At 41.1% G+C, this 26,118-nt stretch overlaps 2 protein-coding genes across 3 annotated transcripts in view; one reads left to right on the top strand and one right to left on the bottom strand.

The window, feature by feature from the left end:
• Positions 1–14,534, bottom strand: part of itsn2b (intersectin 2b) — a 38,000-nt gene extending 23,466 nt beyond the window's left edge. Inside the window, exons 1-14 of the mRNA XM_069663317.1 lie at positions 14,320–14,534; positions 6,153–6,226; positions 5,259–5,351; positions 4,968–5,031; positions 4,674–4,846; positions 4,307–4,558; positions 3,647–3,752; positions 3,356–3,489; positions 2,417–2,480; positions 1,781–1,918; positions 1,535–1,623; positions 632–894; positions 388–537; positions 93–233 (exon numbers count right to left, since the gene is read on the bottom strand). Of these exons, the coding sequence (XP_069519418.1) occupies positions 93–233; positions 388–537; positions 632–894; positions 1,535–1,623; positions 1,781–1,918; positions 2,417–2,480; positions 3,356–3,489; positions 3,647–3,752; positions 4,307–4,558; positions 4,674–4,846; positions 4,968–5,031; positions 5,259–5,351; positions 6,153–6,159 (1,674 nt within the window). The 5' untranslated portion in view covers positions 6,160–6,226; positions 14,320–14,534. The remainder of the gene's footprint in view (positions 1–92; positions 234–387; positions 538–631; positions 895–1,534; positions 1,624–1,780; positions 1,919–2,416; positions 2,481–3,355; positions 3,490–3,646; positions 3,753–4,306; positions 4,559–4,673; positions 4,847–4,967; positions 5,032–5,258; positions 5,352–6,152; positions 6,227–14,319) is intronic.
• Positions 14,535–15,122: 588 nt separating this feature from the next.
• Positions 15,123–25,472, top strand: gcfc2 (GC-rich sequence DNA-binding factor 2). Of its 2 annotated transcripts, none has more exons than XM_069663779.1 (18): positions 15,123–15,468; positions 16,045–16,146; positions 16,577–16,780; positions 17,430–17,675; positions 18,270–18,370; positions 18,546–18,697; positions 18,824–19,007; positions 20,231–20,354; positions 20,474–20,525; positions 20,673–20,770; positions 21,007–21,206; positions 21,297–21,441; positions 21,659–21,780; positions 21,996–22,072; positions 22,888–22,954; positions 23,039–23,185; positions 23,301–23,437; positions 25,205–25,472. In XM_069663779.1, the coding sequence occupies exons 1-18, from the start codon at positions 15,147–15,149 to the stop codon at positions 25,323–25,325; spliced, it is 2,601 nt and encodes an 866-aa protein (XP_069519880.1). In that variant the 5' UTR covers positions 15,123–15,146; the 3' UTR covers positions 25,326–25,472. The 2 variants fall into 2 exon arrangements, with proteins under 2 accessions (XP_069519880.1, XP_069519872.1); XM_069663771.1 differs by having other exon boundaries at positions 17,427–17,675.
• The last annotated feature ends 646 nt before the right edge of the window (positions 25,473–26,118 follow it).

The following is a 26,118-nucleotide window of genomic DNA, read 5'->3' as shown; positions in this document are numbered from 1 at the left end:
AATTATTTGAGGAAAATATCTGTGAAAACGTCGATGCAAACTCTCTCTCTCTTTGTGTGTCCTGTTTGCACATATTGTATTTCAGCACGCACCTCGAGCTGTTTCTGCAGGTTGTTGATGTCCTGCTGACGCGTCTCTATCCTTTGATTGGTCAGATCCAGCTCCGTCTTATGAAGCTTCTTCTTGTTCTGAAAGTCACGCAGCCGGTCGGAGATCTGTCGATGCTTGTTACCCTGAGGTAGAGACACATGGAGGGAGTGAGAGGATGACAGAAACTTTACAAACTCTGCTCAGTAGTGCATGAAGAGTGACGGACAGCTGGACAAACACAGGCTGATGCTGCAGGACTAAACTATGTCTTCATACATAGCTCTCTTTGCCACTCACCACAGCCTCCAGCTCCATCTCCAGACTCCTTTTCTTAGCTTTCAATCTGATGATATCATCCTGCTCCTGCTCGCGCTTTATCTGAAGCTCTCCCCTCCTCCTCCTCTCCCACTCCTCCTTCCTCTGTCGCTCCAGCTCCCGCTGTGCTGCCTGAAATGTAACAACAAAGAAGTGTACAGAAACGACTTTTCAACAAACTTCTACACACAGAATCTGCAGTCATTCAAAGAGCTGCTCCCCTCACCTCTTTTCTCTCTATCTCTCTCAGTCGCTCCTCTTCCCTCTGCCTCTCCAGCTCCCTCTGTCGCTCCAGCCTTCTCTCCTCCTCTTTCCTCCTCCTCTCCTCGGCCTCCCAAACCTCCTTCTCTCTCCTCTCTCGCTCCTCTCTCTCCTTCTGGGCGCGGCGCTCCTGCTCTCTCCTCTCCGCCTCCAGCAGAGCCAGTCGTCTTTTCTCCAGTTCGGCGTTCCCTCGCTCCAGGTTAGCTTTGAATTTATCCTCGAAAGAATCTGAAGAAAGACAAAGACAAGCTTAGATTAAATTAACTTTGAAACTGTCTTGGATGAATGATGAAGTACATTTAAAAACAGAAACATGTTGAAATCTAAAACAAACTTGTTGTTCCAGTTAAACTAACAATGTGAAGATAAGGACTGACAAGATTATGGGACTGTAATTGGTGTTTAGGGGACTTTAAAATAGCATTCAGTAATCCTAACATTTAAAAACACTTGATATAACCTTTAATTCTAGCTGCTGCAGCTTGCCTTGTGACTGTGTGTAAGATGATAGTGCGTACAAACCCAACACCAAAGTGTGCTGCCCTACAACTCTTAGACTCACTTGGCTGCACTTGTTTTGCACGTTAGCTAAAGCTTCTGCAAGTGGCCTCTCTGTTTGCCATGACAATAAGTTAATGTTTATGCTGTTATAATCTGACTTATCGTGTGTGCAAATACAAAGAGTGAGTTTGACAGCACAGCTGTGCTGCATAGCTGTTGATTGTAAGTGATTTTTGGTTTCTAGGTAATGTTTTGGTCTGGTATAAAAAATGTGTTATAAATGATAATATAGAGAATAAGACTGTTATAATGCAGCAGTTAAAGCAGGCTACTCTCTGTGTTCAGGGTTGGCAGTGTGAGTACTCACAGTTTGGTTTGGCTTTCTGTGGAGGCTCGACCTCAAAGTCATCCTTCAGAGAAGCATACGGAGAAGGGCTGGATCCATTCACTGCAGACCTGAAATACAGATCAGAAACTTGTCAAGTACAAAATCAAAAACTTGTCAAGTACAAAATTAACCTCGATATAATATGAATAAATGAATGTAACATGTATCTATTGTTCTGTGTATTTGTAATGTCTTTATAAAACGGAGTCAGAAGTCTGCACAGACCTTCGTGAGGGTGGTACCAGCTCGGTCGGCAGAGTCAGCGGCAGTGGTTGTCCGGTCTTTGCCGCGTCCACCAGATGCATCGCCAGAATAAACTCCTCGCCCCTAAGCTTGCCGTCCTTATCCACATCAGCTAAATTCCTGTGGGAGGGTTACACATTGGAGGTGAATTCCACTATATTACTACTGCCTCTGATGGCATTAGAATGAAAGCACCTTGAGACGACAAGGACACCTTCACAGAACCGAGGTGTTCAAAATGACAATCAATGATGTGCGAATCATAGTTATCTTAGACGATTAAACTTGCTGGTTAAGGTTAGTGACTTAATGTGTTACCAATGTACGGATTTTAATCTCCGAGAACATGTCCAGTTATAGGGGCTATATGACACTAAAGTTGTCCCATAAGAGCCATTTGCATTTATCAGTCATGGATACTAAAACAGCCTCGATTTCCTAACAAATATTTCCTTGACAGCAGCTACAGTGGAGGAATAAAGTGTCTTTCTTCTGGCTGCCAAACCCGACTTAAAGGGCCAGTTCGTCGATTTTCAACCATCATGCTATTATGTGGAGCTCTCCGACACTGTAACACTCAGAGGACATGTTCGAACACACACACGCAGATATTCTCACCAGATGGACGCCAGCTGTGTCTGAGTCAGCATCGTGGTCGCCATGGCGCCTCTCACCTGCTGACCTGGCGGCAAGAGTGATAAATGTCAGAACACCTGTACAGCACAGATTTATGGGCGTGGTGAAGAGAGGAAAAGGTCATGGGTGTGTGTGTAAGCGCCGGTACAGTGTGTGCTGATGCCGGGTGATCAAAGCGGGTAGTCTTGTGTATGTATACAGCTCGTTTCAAGGCTGACTCCAGGTTTTCTTGATGTTTTTGATAAAGGTGTAAAGGTGTCTAATGTTGAAATAGACATTTAGAATATTTTAAACCTCTTTTGATCACCTACATACAAGAGGTGTCTGTCGTATTTAATTTAATTGTTCCATATACCGCACAGCCCCTGTTTACAATATCTACTGTGTATGGAGTGGTATGCTATAATGTACAACTAGTTAGTTATTGTTAGTTAATGTAATAGACCGCACATAATGCCCAAAGTCACATTGTGAGGAAATGAACTGCAAGTCAGGCTGAAGTAAGCGTGTGTGTATGAGTGTAAGTGTTGTTTGACGGCTTCATGGCTATTTCAGAACAGGTCCAACAAGGCCTGCAGAAACAGAACGAAAGGACAAATGCATACTTGGAGAGTGTGTGTGTGTGTGTGTGTGTGTGTGTGTGTGTGTGTGTGTGTGTGTGTGTGTGTGTGTGTGTGTGTGTTGAGAAACTGTCCCTGTGAACACACCCACAGCCTCCACTTCCTCAGAGTTACCAAAGGCCTGACACCCATAGAAAGAAGGAGGGAGGCAACCGTTATGAAATCATCTGTAAGTGTTGTTCATGAACTTCCACGCCTGCATTCCAGGCATGATTCGGTTTTGTATGACCTCCACACTGATCATACACACACCGACACACACACACACACACACACACACACACACACACACACATCGTACCAGTGAGGTATCCAGTCATCTGTTTATCCAGGCTGTTGAACTGCTGTCTGTATTTGAGTCTGGAGGCGTGTGGCACAGCCCAGTCGCTGGGAACAGCCATGGGCGACATCATAGAGGGGGACGAGGAGGCGGAGCTGAAAGACACAAACATACCAGCTGAACGCACTAACCTGCAGTGTGTTATTTCACTTCAAAGACACTGACATGATAAATGAGGATCTGACTGTGCAAGAAAAGGAAACGTCTTAGTGCTTCAAATGTCTGTGTGTGCGTTGTTTTTGTTTGTGTTACCTGCTAGGTCCCAAGTCCAGCAGTGAGGAGGCCTTGTTCAGACCAGCAGGAGCAGCAGAGGAGAGTGCCAGCGGAGAAGTGTAGGCGGATGCAGAGTAAGGTAGGCCTGTAGACACAATACACACACACATATATCTATTAGACCTATATGACATTCTGTTGTAGCAACCAACCAAAATACTTAAAACTTGATGCTTTCCACCAACATAAAAGCTTTTTTTTCAGGTGGAGGAGGGAAGCCTTTGAGTGGGTCAGGAATATATCATCATTCAGGCACGGCTGTAACCTTGTCAAGGACAGGGAAGCTATATGTATGGAGATGAGACAGAGACCTGACGCTGCAGAACCCTGGCCTGGTTTGCAGAGTCAGATTTATTCATTTTTTCTCCTTTTTCCCCTTAAAATCTTGAAACCTTTCATCTGCACTCTGCGGCTAACATAAACAACATTTGTTCTCAGGGCAGGGCATTGCTGCACAAACTTAAATATCAAAACAACTCAAACAAACAGAAAATAAGCATCTTAAAGTGACAACCAAAAAATAGATGATATATGTATAAAATCATACAGGAGGCCATGATCATGACCCTTTTTTAAAGCAGTAACAGAAGCACAAAAAGAAGGTAAACAGAGATAGTTAGGAGTGAAGGTCGTCCGTACCAGTGGCCAAACCTCCAGCTGCCATTGGATGGAGAATTCCCATGGTGCCGTTTGGCAGGGTGGCGCTTCCCATGGTGGGCATCATGGGCCTGTTGGGAGCGGAGGCTATTAGAGGGCTCAGGCCTGTTGCTGTAGGAACCAAAGGCGTGAGGCCTGTCATTGGGGTCAAAGGTGAGAGTCCAGGGGTTGACATGGAGAGAGGGGCCAATAGGGTGAGGTTTGACCCTGGCATCATGGTCATGCTACCCATACCTAGAACACAGGAAATGAACACAAGTTAGACCACAGGGCTGTAAAATGCAAAGGACACATTAACATTAACATTAACATTAACACCCTTATAAGGGGTATAGTAATAATACTGTACCATAAGCTGAGGCGGGGTTATTGAGGGTGGGGACACGCACTGGAGGCTGCTTCATGATGATTGGAAGTGCTAATGGAAGCGATGTACCCTGAAGTTTTAGCTTGATCAGCTTCATCGCGATGGAAAACTCCAACCTGTCCATCCTCCCATCTTTATTCATGTCAGCCAAAGCCCTGAGAGACACACAGAGAGAGATCAGAGAGTGTTTACTACTACAGCACAGAGTTCAGCGAACACTGCCAGGGAAAACATCGCTTCAAAATCCGTGAGAGTGAATGTGTGTGTGTTTCTCACCATATCTCAGCCAAAACTGAAGCAGGAAGCCCTGACTGGAGGAAAAACTTCCTCGCCTGCTCCCCTACAAAAACAGACAGAGAAGAAACACAACAACATAAGATTATTGAGATTCTTCTACACAGAAAACTGAAAAATATGCGTCTGTAGGGTGTGCTTGTTTATTTGCCTTATCACCATATCTGTCATTCATAGTGGTATGGAGAAATCATTCTGGTTTATACAGCTACTGGCTAGAGGATGTGTCTAAAAAAATCAAGATGAGTATGCTGTATGCGTATGTGTGTGTACCTGAGACGTAGCCTATTGAGGGGGAGAGGGTGTCAAACTTCTGATCATGTTTGTCCCTCTCCTCTGGAGAGATCGCCCACGTGCTTGGGCCACCTAGAGAGACAAAGTCACAGAGGCAGAAAAGAACAGCTTTAGAAATATGACATTATCATACAATGACTATCCCGGTTCTCGGCAGTGTTATCTCATTATCACTACATGTATCTGATATGAAGGATTTCTGCTAGGAAAACCTGTTTTTAACAACCCATGGTTGTTTACCTCCACTGTTCAAATAAATCACACAGGTGGAAATGACACACAGGTCGCACCTAAATCTGAGCGACGCAAACAAACAAACACTTTTGCATGAGTCCAAAAACGTAAGAAACAGCTTTATGACTTGAAGATAAACAGGAGGGAAGACAGGTGCGCACACACAAACACACACACAGACATGAGAACAGAGAGTCTACCAAGGCCAGCCTTATTGGCAGTCAGGAGTTGGGAACGCAGCGATATTGACAAAGTGATAATGAAGTGCAGTGTTGCCACAGATTCTGTGTCACTTTGTTCAAACAGGATGACAGTGTTACACTTTCTCTTGTATTTAACCACCTTGAGCTGGCTACACATCAGCATTTACTCCACGGTCCTTTAGCAGCCACAGTAACAGTTCCTGTAACTTAAGTCCTGTAAAGACGTGTACAAAAGACTACAGAGCAGAAAAAAGTAAGCTGATCGCTGACAAAGTGTCAATTCAAACACATGCACACGCAGCTACCAACGCATCAAAGAATTATTACTGGCTCTGTGATGGCCTCTGCAAAGCCTTAAAAACACACTCACACACACTTGTGGTCCTCCTCCACCCTTAACACACCCTCACACACACACACACTGCAGTGGTCTTACCATTCATGTTTGCAGGTGGCAGAGACAGAGAGGGGGAACTCCCGGCAGCGTCCTCAGCTACTGCTCGCAGCCATCTGCAAAACACACAAACACAGCCCAGTTAATCATGTTGTCAGTGCTGCAGCTAAGACAGGACGCTGGTGTCCCTGAGAGGAGAGAGAGAGGGAGAGAGAGAGAGAGCCAGAGAGAGAGAGATTCTGGTCAGTCAGCAGAGTCAAACAGGGCTCCTCCTGTTCTCTTCAGTCAGGAGCTCTCTGGCCACATCCCAAAGCTTTTAAACTACCGGGACGTGTTCCAATACTATGCACACTGACTCTGTAGTGGCCAGACTCTAATACTACACAAGCTACACTGATAAAAATTTATAATAAGACACTCACTGTCCAGAGAAATATAAACCTCTGTTCATTACCATGTTGGAGCACATTTAGGCTCTGAGGGCAGCTAACAAAGTTTGTGTCAGTGACTGCTCAAAGACCTGCTGTGTGCTGGTGTTACTAACACACATCAGCTCCTTGTGCTACTGAACCAACTCTGATGGTTTGCAGCTACAGATGCTGCTTTAAGGCTTGCTTGTTGCAAGGAAAATGTCGATGAGCGATCACATTGTTAAATAGGGCTGGGTTTAAAAATACAATTTTCCCGACTGGAATCGATTCTCATTTGGATGACCAATTAATAAATGCAGAGATCGATCTTTAAAAATATGTGTAAGAACTCGTCTGATCACTCACATTTCGGAGCGCCCCTGAACGCAGCACGACTCAGCGCATCCCCCCTGGAAACACGGCAGTGAGGGAGACATGCACGGACTTGTTTACTGCACCTACGAAGACATCAGTGATCGCCGACGAACTATTTTCATTGTGTGTGTGCGTCCATGAATATGTAAGTTAGTTTTGCACTGATGCTTATGTTACACTCTGTTAGCGTCAGCTTTGGCTGCGAGTGTATTTTCGGCACATTGTTGTACAGTATGCCTTTCCCCATAACTCTTAGTCTCATGTGGTTTTGTTCTCAAATCTCGCGCAAGTTGAACCCCTTGTTTGTTTAATCAAAACCATGAGCCAGATGTTCAGACTTAAAATCTGAAACTGGACAAAAAGTTCAGAAGCTGTCTAATTCTTGAAATTGTTAATATTGTGTTGACTGCTGTGTGTTTGTCATGTTAAGTAAAAAGTACATGATGTAACTTCTTTAGGGTCAATTCTTATTGTAAACATTAAAAATGTTGATAAGCACCAGGTTAGAGGTGCATTAATATTGTAACTGAAATACCTTGAACCAAATCGATGTTGAATCGGAAGTTGAATCGGAAATCGATATCGGAACCTTGTGAATCTGAATCAAATCAAATTGAGAGATCAATACCCAATATTGCTATAATGATACGACCTGCAGTAAATAGATAGATATTGAAGTGTGCACATTAGCTAGGCACTTCCTGTCTTTCCACTGATGATATTGAGGGCAGCTGAGGTTAGCTGGGGCTCTCTTATTGGCCAATTGTTTTGAATGCATGGGTACATGTATACAAGACAAGTTTTTCTTGTTTGCTGTCTTGTGCAGTATGCAATATGTTCTGTTTAACATGTTCATATCACTTGGTAGTAAAAAGAGATTCTTGCAGCCCTGAGTCGTAACCTGCTGTCAAACCCTGTTTGACCAAACTTTACCACCCAGGGATGTTACATTCTGTAATATGTGAAAGCATTGTGTCTTTGCAGGTACTTTGACAGCCCGAGTGACATTTTCATACAAACATCTACACAGTCACAATGATTTCTAACCTTCCTTCCTGTCGCATATGACCATGCCTTTCAAAATGTCTGTTACATCAGGCTTTGAACACATTCTTGTCGAGTCATGCACATGCATGAAATGGAGCTGCTGTAGCTTCGACAAGGTTTGTAAGCTTTTCACTTACATTTAGTGCATTTTTTGCCGGGGTGGAGGCACCTGTGTCTCCATGTTTCTCCATGTTCACAGTTAACTTTTATTACTTTAATACAAAAAAGATTTCTCATAAAGTCATGTCTAGCAGTGTGGTCAGATCGTAGAGCCAGTTAGCTAGTTGGTACTTTGCTGATTATATATCGTTATTTTTTGTCAAATAAAGATTTTTTTACCCCCATTTTCTGCAACAAGGTTTTGTAAAATACATTTCTAATCTGCATGTCGACTGACTGTACCATATATATGAGCTATGTTGACAAAAGACCAGTTACCATGCTGGGTTTGCCAGCATATTTATAGGCCTGACTGCAGCAGCGTCGCGCCTGTTGAAATACAGCCAACACTAAACTGCCTTGTTTGGATATTCAACAGTTTTCGCTGCAGGATGGACAGCGTGAACTTTTGCTTCAGGAGGTCACAGTGCAGGATAAATCAGAACACCCATACTATAAGACTAAATTAAGTGAAAAACTAAGCTGAGTTTATGCTTCATGCTTCTTATCTGTGACGTTGTGAATCGTCTAAATATCATGTTGGTGCTGTAACTTTCATATTCACTTTATTACTGGTGCGTTGCACACCTGCTTCCTGCATGACTATCTCTCCCCCATCAGTGAGTCAGACTCACATGATGAAGTCGTAGGAGGAAAAGGAGGAGAGAAATTCCAATCTTTTAGCTCGACACTTCCTTCCCGGTAACCCACGGACACACAAGCATTTCCCTCGTCCGAATTCAGGAAGTGATCGTGGATTTTGGCGGAGTGACGACTTTGATGTCCCTGAAAAATACGTCAGAGCTGTGGTTTGAACAGGAGCCGAGCTAGAGTTACAGATTGACGAGTGATTTCCGGAGGCAAAACTACTGATTGCTGGCTTGTGTGCTGATATGAAAGAACATGAGTGAGATAAAGAAAGAATGAGAGTGAGAGTGTGTCGTTTCTGGGAGTGCGGTCAGATCGATGCTCTCACAGTGAGGGAGGGCTAATCTACTGCTTGCCATCTGTCGCTCTTACTCTCTAATTCTGCTTCAAGTCCTCCTCTCCAACCTTCAGCCTCCTTTATCATCCTAAAGCTCTCAGGTTTTGCCTTCATTCTTCCCTTGTTTTTTATATGGAGACTTTTCCCATAAAGAACACATTCAGTAGACGTCATGTTTGCAGCAGTCCTAACGAAGAGGCGGCAATAGTACATGCAAGTTATTTCATTCGTTATACAGACAAACCCACATTTTCAGCAATGATCCATCACTTTAGAAACCAAAGAGCAGCAATACGATTTGCTAGACAAACCACCTACAGTCCTTACACCTTTTCAACATGACAAGTAAGCTGACATAAGCCACCAAAATCAGCCATTCAGTGTCGGCTCTACAGGCTGTAGTCATGCAGTGTAACCTTTGGTAATGCTACACTGTTGGAGTTATAATGAATAAATGAAAGATAGCAGTGGTCGCTTGACTTGAGGTTTAATGTTTCCACGGTGACAGAGGAGTGTGACTTTTCCTGGCTGGACGGCGGCGTGTCCAACTGACCGAGTGAACGACTCAGCTGGCACAGTGGTAGACTCAGGTTTGCAAACCGCATGCAAATCCTTCTTGAGCTCCGGCTCCCCTTAAAACAAGCCTCACTTTATACTTCAGCTGTGATATTAAAAACTACGAATAACAAGGCTGGAAACTAACAGACACTTGGCTGTTTTGATTTGGGTGCGATAGTCGTCACCAAAGAGAGGAAGTTACAGCAAATACATCTACAGACAACACAAAGTGTGTATTTTTTACAGGTTTGCATGATTGTCAAATGGGCTGGGCAATTTTCATAACCTTTCAAAACACAGTGCATAGTCTGGACACTGGATACAAGGCCTGTGTTCAAGCCTGGGTATGCTGAAGTGCCCATGAGCAAGATTTTATGCGGCGCTCCATTTATATTACAGTATAGGGATGGCAATGTGCAGTGTTTTAGGGTGTTGTAGTTCTTGTCAGCACAAGGTCATTCTTTCTCAGATCATTGAAATAAAGATTGATTGATAAGGTTTTTGGACGATCTTAGGCTAATATGCGGCTGTGTTATCCAACATTTCAAGGTCTGCCCCGATGCTGAGAATGTGCAGGCCCATCCTGGTGCCCACACGAATAAAGTAGTCACATTACTGATGTAATGGTTGAACACATAAATAGACTATTGACTCATGTTGGGTCCCAACCTTTAGTTCGTGAAACAGCTCGACCACAGTCATGCAGAGGTGTTGGAACATGTAAGTGCAAAGGGTATTGACTGACTACCAGCTGTGTCAACAGTAATATAATAATATATGATCATCACTGAGCACTCCAGAGATACTAAATGATTCCTCAATGTTCAGCAACTCAATTTCCTTAATGGTAACTACTTTGAGACAACCAGACATTAAACAGGTTGGTTAGTGTAAAGAGGCCTCAAACTTAACCTAAGGCCCAATTTATACCCTCTCTGGATAAAGAAAAAACAGTACTGACTGGTATGAAGCAAAGACTGTATAAAAAGATGGACGACATGACAGCTCCCTAAAAGTGAAACCAAAACATTTTGGGCGCCCCCTGCCTACTGGCTGCAGTATAGGTCATAAAGCCCGCCTCCTCCATGTTTACAGATGGGACAAGTCTTGCTCGGATTTTACTTAATTATCTTCTGGAAAACATAATAAATAAATGTTAATAATTGGTACTGCACTCTTATACATATACTAATTCTGTCCAGTTATGCAGTTATGGGTCGTCAGAGTGTTTGAATGATCTCCCATTCAATGTAATTGGCTACTCTTACAACAATCAAAGTCCCTCCTGCTTTAAACGGAAATATGCAGAATCAAATAGCACTCTGTTAGTTGTTTCATTAGAACTATGAGGAAGACCAGCAAAAAGCTACATGACGGCAGCAGCTAGCAAGTCTTCACCTGCAAAAATTGTTTTAAGGCTGAATGACGCCTGTCCAAGGCGTTGCTCCCTTCACCTCGGACAGGTCATCTTTGTAGAGAATCACAGTACAGACAGAACTGAGAGGCAATGCAACAGGTTGTGGATCTGATGCCTTTATCTAGACAGACATCACGTGCTTTTATGAGGTGTAAATGGGTCAAGGTGCACAGGCCAAAAGACTTGCAACTAGCTTCAGGATAAGTTGTATGGATAGGTAGCTCACAGTGTACTGTTCAAAAGAGGGAAATAAACACAACTCCGGTTTACATGTACAGACATGAACCTTTGTGAACTCATTCTTGTTCCACCAGCTCTCTGGTCACTAAGCTGGCAAGCAGAGTGAGTCACCGCAGATCTCAGCAGCATAATTTAAAGTCTACACATTAGCTTCCATGACAGGATAATATATAGCCTTTTGCCTGTAGTGGAGTCCGACAAGATGAATCAATCACATAAATTGGCCATTACAGGAATTAGCAGGCAAAGCGCAGGTGTAATTAATACCGTTAATGATGATGATGTTGCCTTTAAGTGCATCAATGAGCCTCGTCAGTGAGTTAGCATACACGATGGTACGGCTATAAAACTAGCATAGGTAAATGGATCACTAAACATTTCTTGATAGAAAAACATTTTCAAGGTCAACTTTAACCACTTGAAAGTCTGATTTGAGCGTGTTGGTAACCGAAACCACACCCCTTCCTCAGAGTGTGGTCTATCTTTTTACTTCTGTTGGTCTGACCTCACCTGCTTCAGGTCTGCTTTGCTTCCTGCTGAAACCCCGGGACGGTTCTGTCTCTCCGTTAGTATATACAACACTGAAGACTGCTGGATAAATAGCCCGTTTGTCCCTGACCTTAGCTGCTTCAGCAGCAGCTTTGAACCACGCATGTCTTTCTCTCTGTCTCTCCCTCTGAGTGCATCTGTGTGTCTGTTCAGAGTGCTCTTTCTGTACTGCACCCTGCAGACTCTTTTATATTGACAGGAGGAAATAAAGCACACAATGAGGAACCAGAGAGAGAAGGATGAGACGGAAGAAAGGAGTCACTGATGTTGTCTATTAAACTTTTTTCTTCTCTTAATCCCTCCACTTCTTCATTCCCTGACTGTCCGCTGTCTTTCTTTGTATGTCTCTAAATCTATACCATACTAGTGCTGTGACCCTGACCCGTCCCCCTCCATCACTCCTCTGTACTGAAACCAGCACGGCCTGTTGTTCTACAAAATGATTGATTTTCAGCTGCCTCGCTCACTGACCTCACACCAATGACATCAACTCCATCCACAACTCTCTTTCGGTGCCATCCCTCTCTCCCTCCTCCCTCTCTGTCTCTGTTTCTATATGAACTTAAATGTACCAATGCTACTTTAATTGCCATCTATGTCCTTTATCACTTCCTCTCTTTCTTCCCTGTCACTATGATTTCTGTCTTTCCAAGTATCTCTAATCATAGAGTGTAGTCTCCAGCTGGCCCAATGAGGGGGGTGCCCACTTCCCACTTGCCATAACACCCAACAGTATATTTCTGATATTATACGTATATATCTGTATATGTACATGAGTTTAATCTTTTATATTTTCATGTAGCTTTAATAAAGAAAATATTAAAGAGTAGGGTTTCACCTGCTGAATGAATTCACTACCAACCCAATGCTGGGCCTGTTCAAAGGTGCTCACTAATTGCCAATGTTGCTCCAAGTTCTGTGGTCACAATTCTAACAGTAGTGATTAATTTGAGTAACACGGAAGTAAAACTGGTAATTCAGCTGATGAAAGCTATAATAATAATGTTAACACTGAGATACTAATGTAAACAGTAACCCTGACATTTCAGTCCACTGAGAGGTCTAAGGTGACGCTCAGACACACAGCAGCTGACAGGACATAGTCTTGCCTCGGAAGATGTTAACGGGATGTTTGCGATTATGGAGGTTTTAATTACATGACTCTGTTAGGAGCACCATATGTCACACTCTGTATTAAAATTACAAACAGGCAACAAAAGCTGTTACTAGCAAGCTACATCACTGGCAGTGAAAGGCAACCTGCATACAAAACAACGTGCAGAGCCTTCAATCCCTGTACGTGCATGCAAATATAAGCATAGTACTACCACTGGGTAACATTATTACTTTGCTAGCCTGAATCTGAACAGAACAGCATGATACTCCTCTTCCAGTGGCAAGACTCTTCAACATGAATCTCACGTCAGAGCCTTCAAACAGAATTATCACCCTGCCCAGTCTAATGAAACACCCATTTTGTCTGCATGTCCCACCCATGGAAATACTGTATGATTGCTCCATGCACAGCCACATGAATACTGAAAACACTTTTGGGCCTCAGGCATATTAGGGTTGGGCAGTGACTGCTTAACCATACATTTGCATTACAATTGAATTCAATTTTACATTTGATATTGTTGATGACGTATTATTTGTGTGCTACTGCAGTTACCGGGAAAGTTTTTTAAGCATTAACCTTCTCAGTGAGAAATGACAAAAGCAGTTTTATGCATAACTTAAATATTATTATTTTTTCTTTATTAAAATTATATTATATATATATATACATGTATAAAATTATGTCATTTATCCTCATCTCTCTCTGTAAATGCAGGCATATCAAACTGATGGCTGCTAATAAATCTGCATTTTTCTGTGTCAAGAAGTCCAGACCCTCTATGGGACATCCCAAAATAGGCCAACATTTCAAAATAAAAGACATAACTAAGCAACCTCTGAACCATCGCCTTTCTTCATTCACATTTTCACACTAAACTCAACCTCTCTTTGTGTATCAGTATAAACTGATACAGTAACATTCCCTGATCACTTGTCACCAGCAGGTCTGAGACCTGCCTGCAACCTGCAGAACTAGTTTGAACTGAGGGAGGAATTTAGGAGGGTTTCCTGCAAATCTGCCTTTACAGCCTACATTCCACCTTTAGGCTCACCATATAGAAGAACAAATAAATACTCACTGTAAAGGTATAGGTCACACCTAGCATTTCATAGAATCATAACTTAACTAGCTAACCCAACTCCCATCCCAGCCTCAGAAGCATCACCCCGTTCAAAGATAGATATTTCTTTTATATCCCCGAATAAGACAAAACAGGCGAAACACACATTAACATCTGAAATAATACATAATGCAAAAGCTCATGAGAAACCTAAAAGCCATCTTTAGAAACATTACTAAAACATATCAAACTCATACTCATGCTTAGATAAGCAGTTTCGCCTACGTACCTCTCTCACCACGGCCACAAAAACATCAAACTTCCGAGCTTCTGCGGGGCCTGAAGTTATCATCCACCACTCCTGGACGATTTACCGGACACACTGTGAAGGTTTTGTATCCAAAGAGAGCTGTATTTGGTGGAGAAGAGTTAACATGAAGGTTTAGCAGCGGTATTGCTCAGAGAACCTGTTGCTGATAACTCAGTGTGTCACACCAACAACATGGCTGACGACGAGTGAGCGGAGGAGGCTGTGTGGCTGCTGCGGGGCGCTGTTAACGCGCACAGAGTGGGAGGAGAGAGAGAGAGAGGGACAGGAGGAATAAAAGTTGAACAGATGGAAGAGGAGAACAATTGATGGTAGAGAGATAAAGAGGAGGGTAATATAAGTAATTCTACTTCAGTTACTTACTGAGTTTTCAAACGTCCCTCAATTCACCTTATTCTTGTTGACATTTTAGCACAAATTGTCTCCAGGGCAAACAGGCATACATTATTGAATTCTCCCTAATATGACTCCTACTTAGAAAAACTAGGTGTAAAAGAAAAGGAGGACGAAGGAAGAAAAACGTGGGATCTACATCATTGTTTTAAATGGGAAAATGTAAAATGTTTATATATTTTATTTTAAAACCAGAACAATATAAAATAAATCCAAAGTTTTCCAATGTTTCTTTACACTTTGCTCAGCCTTTACATACTCACTACATAGCCCATAGTGCTTTGCGACAATTTTGCGTTACATTTTACGACGTCTTTGAATGCTTTCTGACGTCTACCACCACAGTTTACCTACGTTTTGTCAATCAGTCGTACCTCCATGTGAATGTAGCAAATATGTTTAATAAAAAGCCTCGGAGGAACTTTCGGCAGAGAAAAGCTAACTCGAGTGACGAAGAGGAAGAGCAAAAGACCACCGGAGATGGAGGAGATAATGAAAAAGCAGCAGCTTTGGTAAATAAGCCGTCCAAACCGACTCAAGGCCGCGGCATCTCTTGCAGCTCCAAGCGGGAAGCGACGCCTCCCAAGTCGGACAGCAGTGACGGAGAAGACGGGGAGACGTTGGAGGTGACAGAAGTAAAAGAAGACAGGAAAAAAGACAAACATGAGATTAAAAAGAAAACAGACGCAGTGCTCAGTTTCGTTGACGACAAAGAAGGTAAAAATGTTTAAAAAATTGTATGTTAAAGTTAACATTTTCAAAGTTCGACCTCAGTCAGACGTAAACACGACGTCAGTTGGTGTGTCAAGGGACGTTGGAGCAACGGATGACATAAGAACCTAACAGAGCGAGTATTTATAGTGTTTAACATGCCTCAAAATAATGTAGCGTTAGGTATATCGACAGAATATATTTGATCAGAATTGTAGGATTTTTCTCGTCAGTTGCATTGTTTCCACCACCTCTGCAATTGTGGTGGTAACTACCCAATTGCAAAAAAATTTAGCCAATATGCAACAGTGAAGAAAATGTAGATGAGTTCTGCTAAGCTATGTAAGTGGGTGAAAATGTAACAAGTTGAAAATTAGTATGTGTTGTGCTCACAAGATGCATATTCCTGCTAAAAGCTGTGTTACTGACTCACAAAAACGTGTCTTATTCAAGCATAGGAGTATAACGAAGATGATATATTTGGGCTGCTTTTGATAACAGTTTATAAACACTGCACAGTTTGTTTATTGGGGGTGCGGGATATTTCTTTTTTGCTCATGTATTTCTGTTTATTTACTGAAGCTGAGGAGCCGTCATTTAAATTGAAGAAGTCCTCAGACAAAGCCGTGCTGTTCCAAGTAAGGAGGAAGGAGGCTTCACCTGCCCAAACCACCAGCAGCACAGGTAGGTGACCCGACAGGATCATATTAGATTGTTTTAATATAAATAGATGTTTGCTTGGAGGTTGTAGTGTGTTGCTGTTGAATGTGTTATGGGTTATACTAAGAGATGTTTCTAATATATTTTATATTTTAGTATTTATTAATATTTACTTTTAAATAAATTAGGGTTATATATACCTATATCCTAGTAACACAGTGGTTTTAGTATAATTCGACAAATATATATGTATGGATTGATTGAAGGGTATTAGTATGTCAGCAGAGACATTTTGTTCTTAAAAAGGTTCCTGGTCAAAAAAATAGAAAGTTTGTTCTTAAAATTTCCATCTTATTTCAGTAGTTATCTAAAATAAGATTTCATAATGTTGGCCAGTATCATCATACTTTTAAAAAGTATATTTGTGCTTTCTGTCTACTCTCTCCGGCCCCAGCTCGAGGACGTGCCCCACCATCTAGCTCACCTGGGCTTGATTCCGACAGAGATTCTGTGGCTTCACCACAATCTCTCCAGAGTGATGATGACGATGATGACGATGATGATGGCGATTATAGTGACAAAGACAGTGATGGAGATGGTGCAATGTCTCCCTCAGCTAGCTCAGCTTCAGACTCCAGCCGCTCTGCTACTAAACCAGGTATGTGTATTTTGGTTGTATGCTCTATGTATGGGTATGTATGGGTCAGAGAGAAAAACACTCAGGGACCCACAGGTGATTGCGTGAGCATGCTTAAAGTTTCAGAGAGGACGAAATGTATATTTAGAATGCAGGCTAAAAGTTCTTACAGCACCCTCCTCATTAGTGCTGCATGACAAGGCGAGGTCACTGTATACAGTATGTGTAATAAACGTGTAGAATACTACAATGGTGGGATTGGATGGGATAAGAATAAAAGCTGGTGGAGGGACCTTTGGACAAACCCATAAGAATAAGCTAGATATTTAAAAGTTTATCTTCCTCCACCAAGTGTTTTGGCGGGGGACGATGTCGCTCCCCGCCAAAATACTTGTGCAACTACTTTGCTAGCTTTACCTTGTGGAAAACGAGGTATCTCTGCCAATGCGTGCGGGCAGGTAGAGAGGCAAGCAAGGCATGCCAAATGTCAAATCATTTCAATTGGTCGAAATGAAATAATTAGCAGTCAACTTTCTGTCGCTACTTCCTTTTGTCTGTTATTGATTGTAATAAGCAGTGTGGGATGTCCTGCTTGCTGTGTGTTTGTCTGTGTCACATGTTCACTGTGTATACTGTTATTTATGCATCTGTGTATTTGTCTTCACAGTAGTTGTCCCTAATGCTAAAGAGATCATGGCAGCCAGGAGGCAACGTCAAGCTAAACGAGCCCAGAAAGAGTTCATTTCCCTGGGTAGAGACGGCCACAGCTCTGCTGGTAGCACTCCGGATCACTACAGCAGGGATGATGAAGATGACAGAGTCGAGGATGATGATGATGAACCAGATGATCATGAGAGAAGAATTGAGTTTGCCCCACGGTTGAAGAGCATCAGGGAGAGGATTACTGAGAAACTTGGTATGAGAGGGAGGGAGATGGGATGGGATGGGGAGGGGAGAAAGAGGGAAATGCCAGGTAGGGCAGAGGCAAAGTTGAACAGAGAGAGAGGAAGGAAAACAGAAGAGGAAAGGGAGAGAAGGAAAGGTGTAGGACATAAGAAGGACAGAGGCAAATTTATAGAAGAGTCAGTTGAAGAGGATGTGAAAGTACCCTTTATTGTATCGTGCTTGTGGATGTATAAATAGATCAGTTGGCAATCTGTATCCACTCATATCATCTTTGAAAAGTAGCAGTGTGACACTGTTTTTTCAGAATCATGTGAATCATGCCTTCATAGCTTTAAAGCTTTAAAAGCTCAAACTACTTTTAAGATAACTGTCATAGTATAAAGAACACTTCACCAAATGTTAAAATTGGCTTGCTTTTTAAGGCGATCATAACAGTGGGAACTGCGTCTGCATTTATCGCAGCCCCTGTCACATCCAGCATCACTACTTTTTGTCAACAAATACAACCTTTGCATGTAAACTATGATGTAGAAAACAATATAGATTTTTTAGAATTGAATATCACAAAACATAATGTCAAATTTTGTATGTTTGTGTTATCTAGGAGGAAGTGATAGCAGTCTTTCAGGGAGCGATGCTGAGGAGCAGGAACTTTGGGAGGAGACACAAATTGAGAAGGGTGTCAAGAGACGGCCCGGAGGACAGGTACAAAAACACTGATTCAGCGTTCTTACACTTTTTACCAAATTTTCCTTTCTCTATCTAGTGTGACTCTTTTTTTGTGTCTCATTCGTTTTGTATCGATGTCATGTCCTGTTTGGTGTTAAATTAGAAAAATGGCAAATGGTCTTCCTTTATCCTCCTTCTTTCTTTTCCTCAGAGTCCATCTGGCAGTGAGTCCAGCAGCTACAGCAGCAGCCATAGCAGCAGGCAAGACATTCCAAGACTAAAGAAGAGACCAGCAGGGGTCAGAATCCCAAAGACCCTCCCTAACATTAGTATCTCAATGGTCAAGAAGAGGATCAATAGAAAGTAGGTTTTATTTGATTTAATGTGCATCACATCATCAAATAATTGTTTTATATTCCTAAGGTACATGTGTTAAGGCAAACATATACACATCTGTGTTTTGCTCACTCACACTACTCCTCTTTCTAGACTAGATGACCTGAAGGAGGTGCACAGAGCACGGCAGGCGGAGCTGAGGAAGATGGAGGGAGATGTTGACAGCGCCAAAACCTCCGTGGAGACTCTGGAAGAACACTCCTCGGAGAGTCAGCTCAAGTTTTACAGATCCATGAACCTCTATGTTCACAACCTGGTGGAGTGTTTACAAGAGAAGGTCAGAAACTAGTTAACCAGTGAATTAATATTCAGTGTCTATTGCAGAGGTGGGAAGTAACAAAGTACACTGTACTTCGTTACTGTACTTAAGTAGATTTTTCAGGTATCTGTACTTTACTTGAGTACTTAAAAATCTGTACTTTACTTGAGTACTTATTTTTCTGACAACTTTTTACTTTTACTCCCGATATTTGAACACAAAAATCTGTACTTTCGACTCCCTACATTCTCAAAACAGGCTCGTTACTTTATCCAGGTTATTATCCAGGTGCTCATTTGAGTTCAGTCTTTATTATTCTGTCTGAAATTTGGCTTGCAGCAAAACCAGACAGTGTCCAGTGATAATAAACAAAGAAAATGAGAGTGCCGAGGACTTTTTCCGTTTTGCCCACTTATCAAAAGAGGTATGGTGTATTGCTGAAGTTCAAAATTCTGGTGTTGTTACAACTCTAGAACAAAGTTAATGTTCATTATTGGCAGTATGTAGTTTTATTTTATTTTAAGCTAGAATATTTAAGTTTAATCGTCTTTGCATTATTCTTATCATTATTCTTATTATTATTGTGAGGTTAATTAGCTTTGCACAGAAATGGACGGTAAATGTCCTTCAGAGGAATACTTTTTACTTTTGTACTTAAGTACATTTCAGAGCCTTTACTTTCTTACTTTTACTTGAGTAAAGGAGTTGAATCAGTACTTTTTTTACTTTTATTTTTACCTTACTTTTTATATTTTTTTTTACTTTTTTACTTTTACAAAGGTCTAAAGTATCTGTACTTCTACTTAAGTATCTGTGTGTACTTTTGCCACCTCTGGTCTATTGTTATATAAAAGCAAATATTTACAAGAGCATGACAATGTATCTAATTAAGGAGTGTTTGCGAGAGAATTTTGCAGGGCCCAAAAGTAAACCTCGGTCTTTAGAATTGGGCGACAGGCTGGTTGGTTTTGCTGCCATATTTAATGGAATGGTTGCCATGGTCTTATCACTTTAACTGCCTTGATCCTTGATATATTCATGTTATTTATGGATAAAGAGATGGTAAGAATGGTTAAACACATATTTGATCTCTCTCCATTTCAAGCTCTATATCATAATCACAGTTTGTTTAACAGCAGCAACCAGCATGGAGCTGTTTTGAAACTATAGGAACAGCTGGAAGCTGCAGTAATTCTGATTCCCCTGAAAATATTCAACAATAACTTTCTGACTGTTGACAGGTTGTTGAGATCAACTCACTGGAACTGGAGTTGCACGCTCTGCTGTCTGACCAGACGGAGGCGCTGTTGGCAAAGAGACGGCAGAGGATCAAGGAGCATGCTGACCGCCTGCAGCAGCTCAGCTGTGAGTAACTCTATTTGTTTCTATGTGTGTTTGTGATAAACTGTATCCATACAGTATGTGTCAGTGGTTTTTGGGTAGAGCACTTACATTATCACAATTCTAAATCCCACTTATTTTAGACAGCGCAGAGGAGCACAGTGGAGGCTCAGCAAATGGAGCAAAAACCTATGGGTGAGTGTAATGACAAAATCTGTTAAGGTAACACATAAACACTAGTTTGTGTTTTAGGTTTCTTGCTTTTATATATATTCAATATAAATTCATGGTTCTCCACTCTGCTCTTACACGGTTATTTGTATAATATTTGTCATCTTGCAGTGACATAGATTCTGATGGTAAAGCTGAAGAACATTTGAATATACCTGAAGACACACGGCCTTCAGCAGAAGAGGAGGAGATACTGCAGAAGAAGACAAGTAAGGGGGAGGATATATGTTCGACTGAAAGCTACAACCTGTAGACCAGACTTTATTTTGAGTGTACAGTAACTGTTCTTTCAGGCTGCAGTGTATAAATAAGTAATGTTCTTGATGTAGTTTTCTCTTTTCTCTCTTTGTTTTCCTCTTACTCCTTCAGTTTTTATATTCAAATTTATATTCCTTGGGCTACCTTTGTCTGACTCTCCATCCTCTATTCTCTGCTCCCTCTCCAGCTGATATCATGTTGAGGTCCCAGGCAGTGTTTTCTGACGTCCAGGATGAGTTTCGCGATGTTAAGAAGATTCTGTCCCGCTTTGAAGAATGGAGAGGATCTTACTCTGACTCGTACAACAACGCCTACATCTCTCTCTGTCTGCCCAAGCTGTTGAGCCCAATCATCAGACTCCAGCTGATGGAGTTTAACCCACTAAAGGTACGTGTGGACACAAACACGGAGACAAGCTCATATGTACAGAATGAAAATGTGACATAACAGTTGACTTGTAATGTTTGTCTGTTGAAGGAGGAGAGTGGGGAATTTGAAATCCTCCAATGGTTCACAGCAGTTGAGACTTTTTGTCACGGTCATGGCCACGAGGAGCCGGAGCATGCAGACAGACAAACACTATCGAGTGTCATAGAAAAGACTGTCGTACCCAAACTTACAGGTAACGCACACACACAGTCACGAAAGCATGCGCTGTGACTTTCCCCACTCTCGTTCACACCCTTGTTCCTATCCACAACTTAGAATACGAGTCATATTTTTTTGTAATGTGAGTGATTTCTATTGTCCCTCCACACACTTTCTGCCACAGTCTGTTTTAGATCACATGTATTAGATTACAGAAACAATACAGTTTTCTTTGCTCTGTCTTTGTTCAGCATATGCGGAGCTGGTGTGGGATCCCATGTCCCGCCGTCAGTCAGTTTGTCTGTCTGATGTTTGTCACAGAATGAACGACGAATATTCTACCTTTAAAGGAGAGCAAAGCAAAACTGTGAAGGTAAAGCCAACAGTTTGACTTTATTTATAGTTGCCAACACTAATTTTACTTTGCTGTTTTAGACACTATTTAACATTTAGAAATTAAACTCAAACAATGGGCCCTAAGAATTTTAGAGCCTAATGTAGATTTAATATGAAAAACATTGTTAACATAAAATAGACAGTATATGAACATACTTGTGTTAACAATATGTATATTTATGTCCCATGCAGGCGTTCATAGAGGCTGTGATCAGCAGGCTGAGGAGCTGTGTGGATGAAGACGTCTTCATCCCTATCTATCCCAAAAAGTCAGTTTCTTTTTGTGGCTTTTTGAAAAGTAACCCAGTGAAAGCAAGTATGATGCCACCTCTGTGTCATCCTAGCTTTGTGCTCTTATATCCTCTTCTTTTTATGAGTCAGCTTACAGTGTACATTTAAAGGGGACATATTTTAGCTATGCAATCAATTATTTTATTATTCTAATGTGTTTTTGAATCACGTTAGTAAAGTTTGTTTGGTTTTTAAAATTGTATATATAACTTAATTATTTTCGGAGCCTCTCCTTCCTCCTTAAACGAACGAGCCGTTTTGCCATTCAAAGGTCAGACCTTAGCCATGATTGGCTGACAGTATTTGGAGTAACTGGGTAGCCCCTCCCCCATGTGTAGAAAACATGGCTGCTCTAGGATCGGTTATTCGGCCTTATAGGTACGATCTTGACAACGGCTTGACTACAAGCTGGTGCAAAGGGGCAGCCTGAGGTGAATGACGATTGGTCGATTTCAGCGAAAGCAAGGTTCTATGTAGAAACCTGCAGCTGTTCTGAACGGCCCATTTCAGAGGTTATCTTTTTAAAAATGTCATTCTGGAAAAACCCGGAATTATGCAGTTTTCACTTTTTTGCTGTGAACAATAAACACCCAAAATGTGAAACCCACGCACAGTATGAGAACATCCATTTTAAAGATATGGCACCTTTAAATTCTTTAAGTCTCTGCTCAACTATGGGATAAATGTATGATTTAATTACCTTGAAGTTTATATGTATCACAATACTTTCAAATTGCTTCATGATGTTCTTTGGTCTGTTCATCCTTTTCCTGCTGTTTGCTTTTCTATCCAGGCTCCTGGAAGACGAGTCGTCTCCTCATCGTCAGTTCAGGAATCAACAGTTCTGGACGGCTGTAAAAGTACTGCTCTCTAAAACATTTCCAAGACGGGAGTTCCATGTTTCCTTGCTGCTGTTTTTTAATCTGTTTTTGTGTTTATATTAGCTTCTAGATAGCATGGGAAAATGGGATCTGCTGCTTCCCGAGTCTGTATTGAAGGAACTGATGTTGGACAAACTGCTGAACAGATACCTGATGATCACCCTGAACAGCCATACACTGAACAACATGGCTATACCTGCGTGCAACGAGGTGTGAAAATGTATAGCAAGTGGAAGTGCACTTGGTCCTGATAATAGTCTGGTTGTCTGTTTTCAGTCCGTCACATTGTCCTGCTAAATCCACCCTTCTTTCTCTCTCTCTACAGATAAATGACAGTATTCCGTCCTCCTTATGCACAGGAGGGAGTGTCTGTATACCTCAGCTCCAGAATTTCCGAAACTACCTTGTTCAGACAGTTCATACCATTTGCAAACAGCAGCCTCCAGGTGATGCAAAAACTAGGTGAGAAAAAAACACCCCACATCTTTCCTTTTAAAAAAATGGTGCTGCAAGAGATATTTTCTGAATTCATGTTCCAGAATATAGTATATCGCTGAATGAGGTAACACAATGGTGATTGAGCCTATGGCCCACTGATGAAAGCCTTTGCATTTGCAGTATTACAGACTGGGTGTCTGTGGCGACTTTCACAGAAAAAATCACAAGCGGCGCCCAGTTAGTGACGCGTTTTCCATCACCCAGCAGTGGTTGGTCTGCCAGAGACTGCAGTTACCTTTTATCGCCATAGGTGCTGCCAAAGAGAATGAAACTGAGATATAAAAAATATATATATCACTTAAAATATTTTCCGCAATTCGAATAACACAGCACTTTATCCTTCACAAGTTGAAGTTGAGTCTTCTTCTGTATCTCATTCCTTGTTCCTGTGAAGCTAATAGTGGTTATTTAGTTAAAGTTATAGATGGCTGAACACACAGAAAGAGAGACAAGTATGAAACTGGCTTTACAGTTTCTCATAAATAAGAAGTTTTAGTGTTTAGGGATTTCAGTATTGACTGGTCGGGTAAAAGTAAGAGAATCAAACACTTAAACCTTTAATGACAAAGTTTGATTTTAATCAGATTATTAAAGGTCCTACACGGATTACAAAGTCTACTAGGTCACAAATTGGTTTGATTTTCTCCAGTAGGAAAGAACGCATATTTAAGTCATATAATTTCTTGACCGGTATGTCTGATCACAACATGATATTAGCGCCAAGGAAGCTGACTTATACGTGTTTCCAACTCACAGCCAATCTAAAGCCCATATATTGATATTATTGCAAAGTGAACTAAATGAAACACAGTGGAGCAAAATATTTATTGAGGATGATGTACATAACTGTTGAACTATGAACTAATGAATGCTGTTGAAGGGATTGTTGGCAAGTATCTAAAAAAGCATAAGAACTCAAATAGGAAACATTCTTCACCTTGGGATAATGACTCGATTCTAAAACCCATGAAACAAAGGGATCAGGCTCTTGAGAACTACAATGAAAAGCCGCTCAAATGATATGTCTGTATATATAGGTCTAAGAAATTGTGTTACTAAAGAATAAAGAACTGCAAAAGCTGAATATTACATCTCAGCAATCACAGAAGCCAGAGGAAATTGTTCTGCAATGTGGAAGCAAATAAATAGTATAATAAAACCACAAAGCAAACAGACTTCAATATGTGACTTTAGAGTTGGGAATCAATTAATCTCTTGCAACAAACAAATGAGATTGAAGTTCTTGCAATAATAGGTAAACTTTCTAACAGTCACGCAAAACACCCTTTTCACCTGACACCTTTCAAAAAATACACTAAAGCATCCCAGTGAAGCCTCTTACTCATCTTATTAATCTGTCCATTGGGAGTGATCCCAATTTTTAAATCTGGAGCAGCTGATCAGGCATGCATTCGATACATTAAATCATGCCTTACCTTACCTGTAGAGCTCAAACTGGACCCTGACTGGGAGCATTTTAAACTCAAATTGAAACAGTTTTTGAAGAGGGCTCACTCATGTAGTCACTCATCTCGTTGATTCTATGTCTTTTAAAGGCCCCTCTAGGGATGGGCATTACAAATTAGCCAAGGCTATAAATGCTGTAGTGTGTGGCATCGGTTCACTTGCTTCATACTTCTACAAATAAACATTAAATAAATAAATACGTATTATAACAATAACAAAACTGTAATCCTCTAATGCAGCCTTGTGTGTTTCTGTCCTCTGTAGGTCTGCTGTGCTGGAAGTGCTGCACTTGTTGAAGAAAATCAGGTGTAATGAGTCCATCACAGCTATAGCAAATAAGTACCACTATGAAGATATGGTCGCCTTCCACAGGCTGGTGCAATAAGACGACCTATGAACTGCGGATGTTGTAACAGGGAAGGCTGATCAAACAGATATGATAGTACACTGTATTTGTCAAAGATATCTTACAGGTTGACAGTGGAGTGTTTTTTTAACTGTGAACAGTTTACTGTACATTATTTACAGGAGAAAGTAGTGTTTTTTAAGAATAAATATTTGCTTTTTGTTAATATATCTTGACCTTTATTTAGATTCTACTTCCTGTCATTCTGAAGGTTATTTAAGTTACCAACTAATACCTAAAATCTTACGTTATTAAAACGGCTCCTTTTTAAAGATTTAAAGTCAAAGGTTAAAGCAGCTGTCACCGTTGAAACCAAGGTCAGATATTTTGGGTCACATTTATTGAAGAAAACGCACTGTGAGCCAGTTTCTTACTAAAATCAACTTATATGACTTAATATTACTTATATTGCTCAGTCACTTAAAAGGTGCCGTTTGTGGAGACAAAATAGAGAATATCACAGATATAAAAACTGTCTAGAATGGAGATAGATAAGATTACATATATTTGTGTAAATATAACATTACATCAAAATCAAACTTTTGTATACAATTTTAAAAACGAAACAAACTTCAACATGATTCAAAACACATTAGAATAATAAAAAAATGATTGCAGAGCTAAAATATGTCCCCTTTAAATGTACACTGTGAGCTGACTACAGATTAATATTCTGTTACATACACAAATTACACATAGGGGTGTTTATTTTGAATAATGTCTTTTACATGCTATAACTCTGACCATACACTGACAAATGATGACTAATTTG

Source organism: Semicossyphus pulcher, unplaced genomic scaffold, assembly GCF_022749685.1.
Source record: "Semicossyphus pulcher isolate SPU_LCO1_2020_fin unplaced genomic scaffold, fSemPul1.0.p SCAF_1, whole genome shotgun sequence".
NCBI classification, from domain to species: domain Eukaryota; kingdom Metazoa; phylum Chordata; class Actinopteri; order Labriformes; family Labridae; genus Semicossyphus; species Semicossyphus pulcher.
The sequence above is the reverse complement of the archived record's forward strand: the minus strand, read 5'-3'. Positions and strand labels throughout refer to the sequence as shown.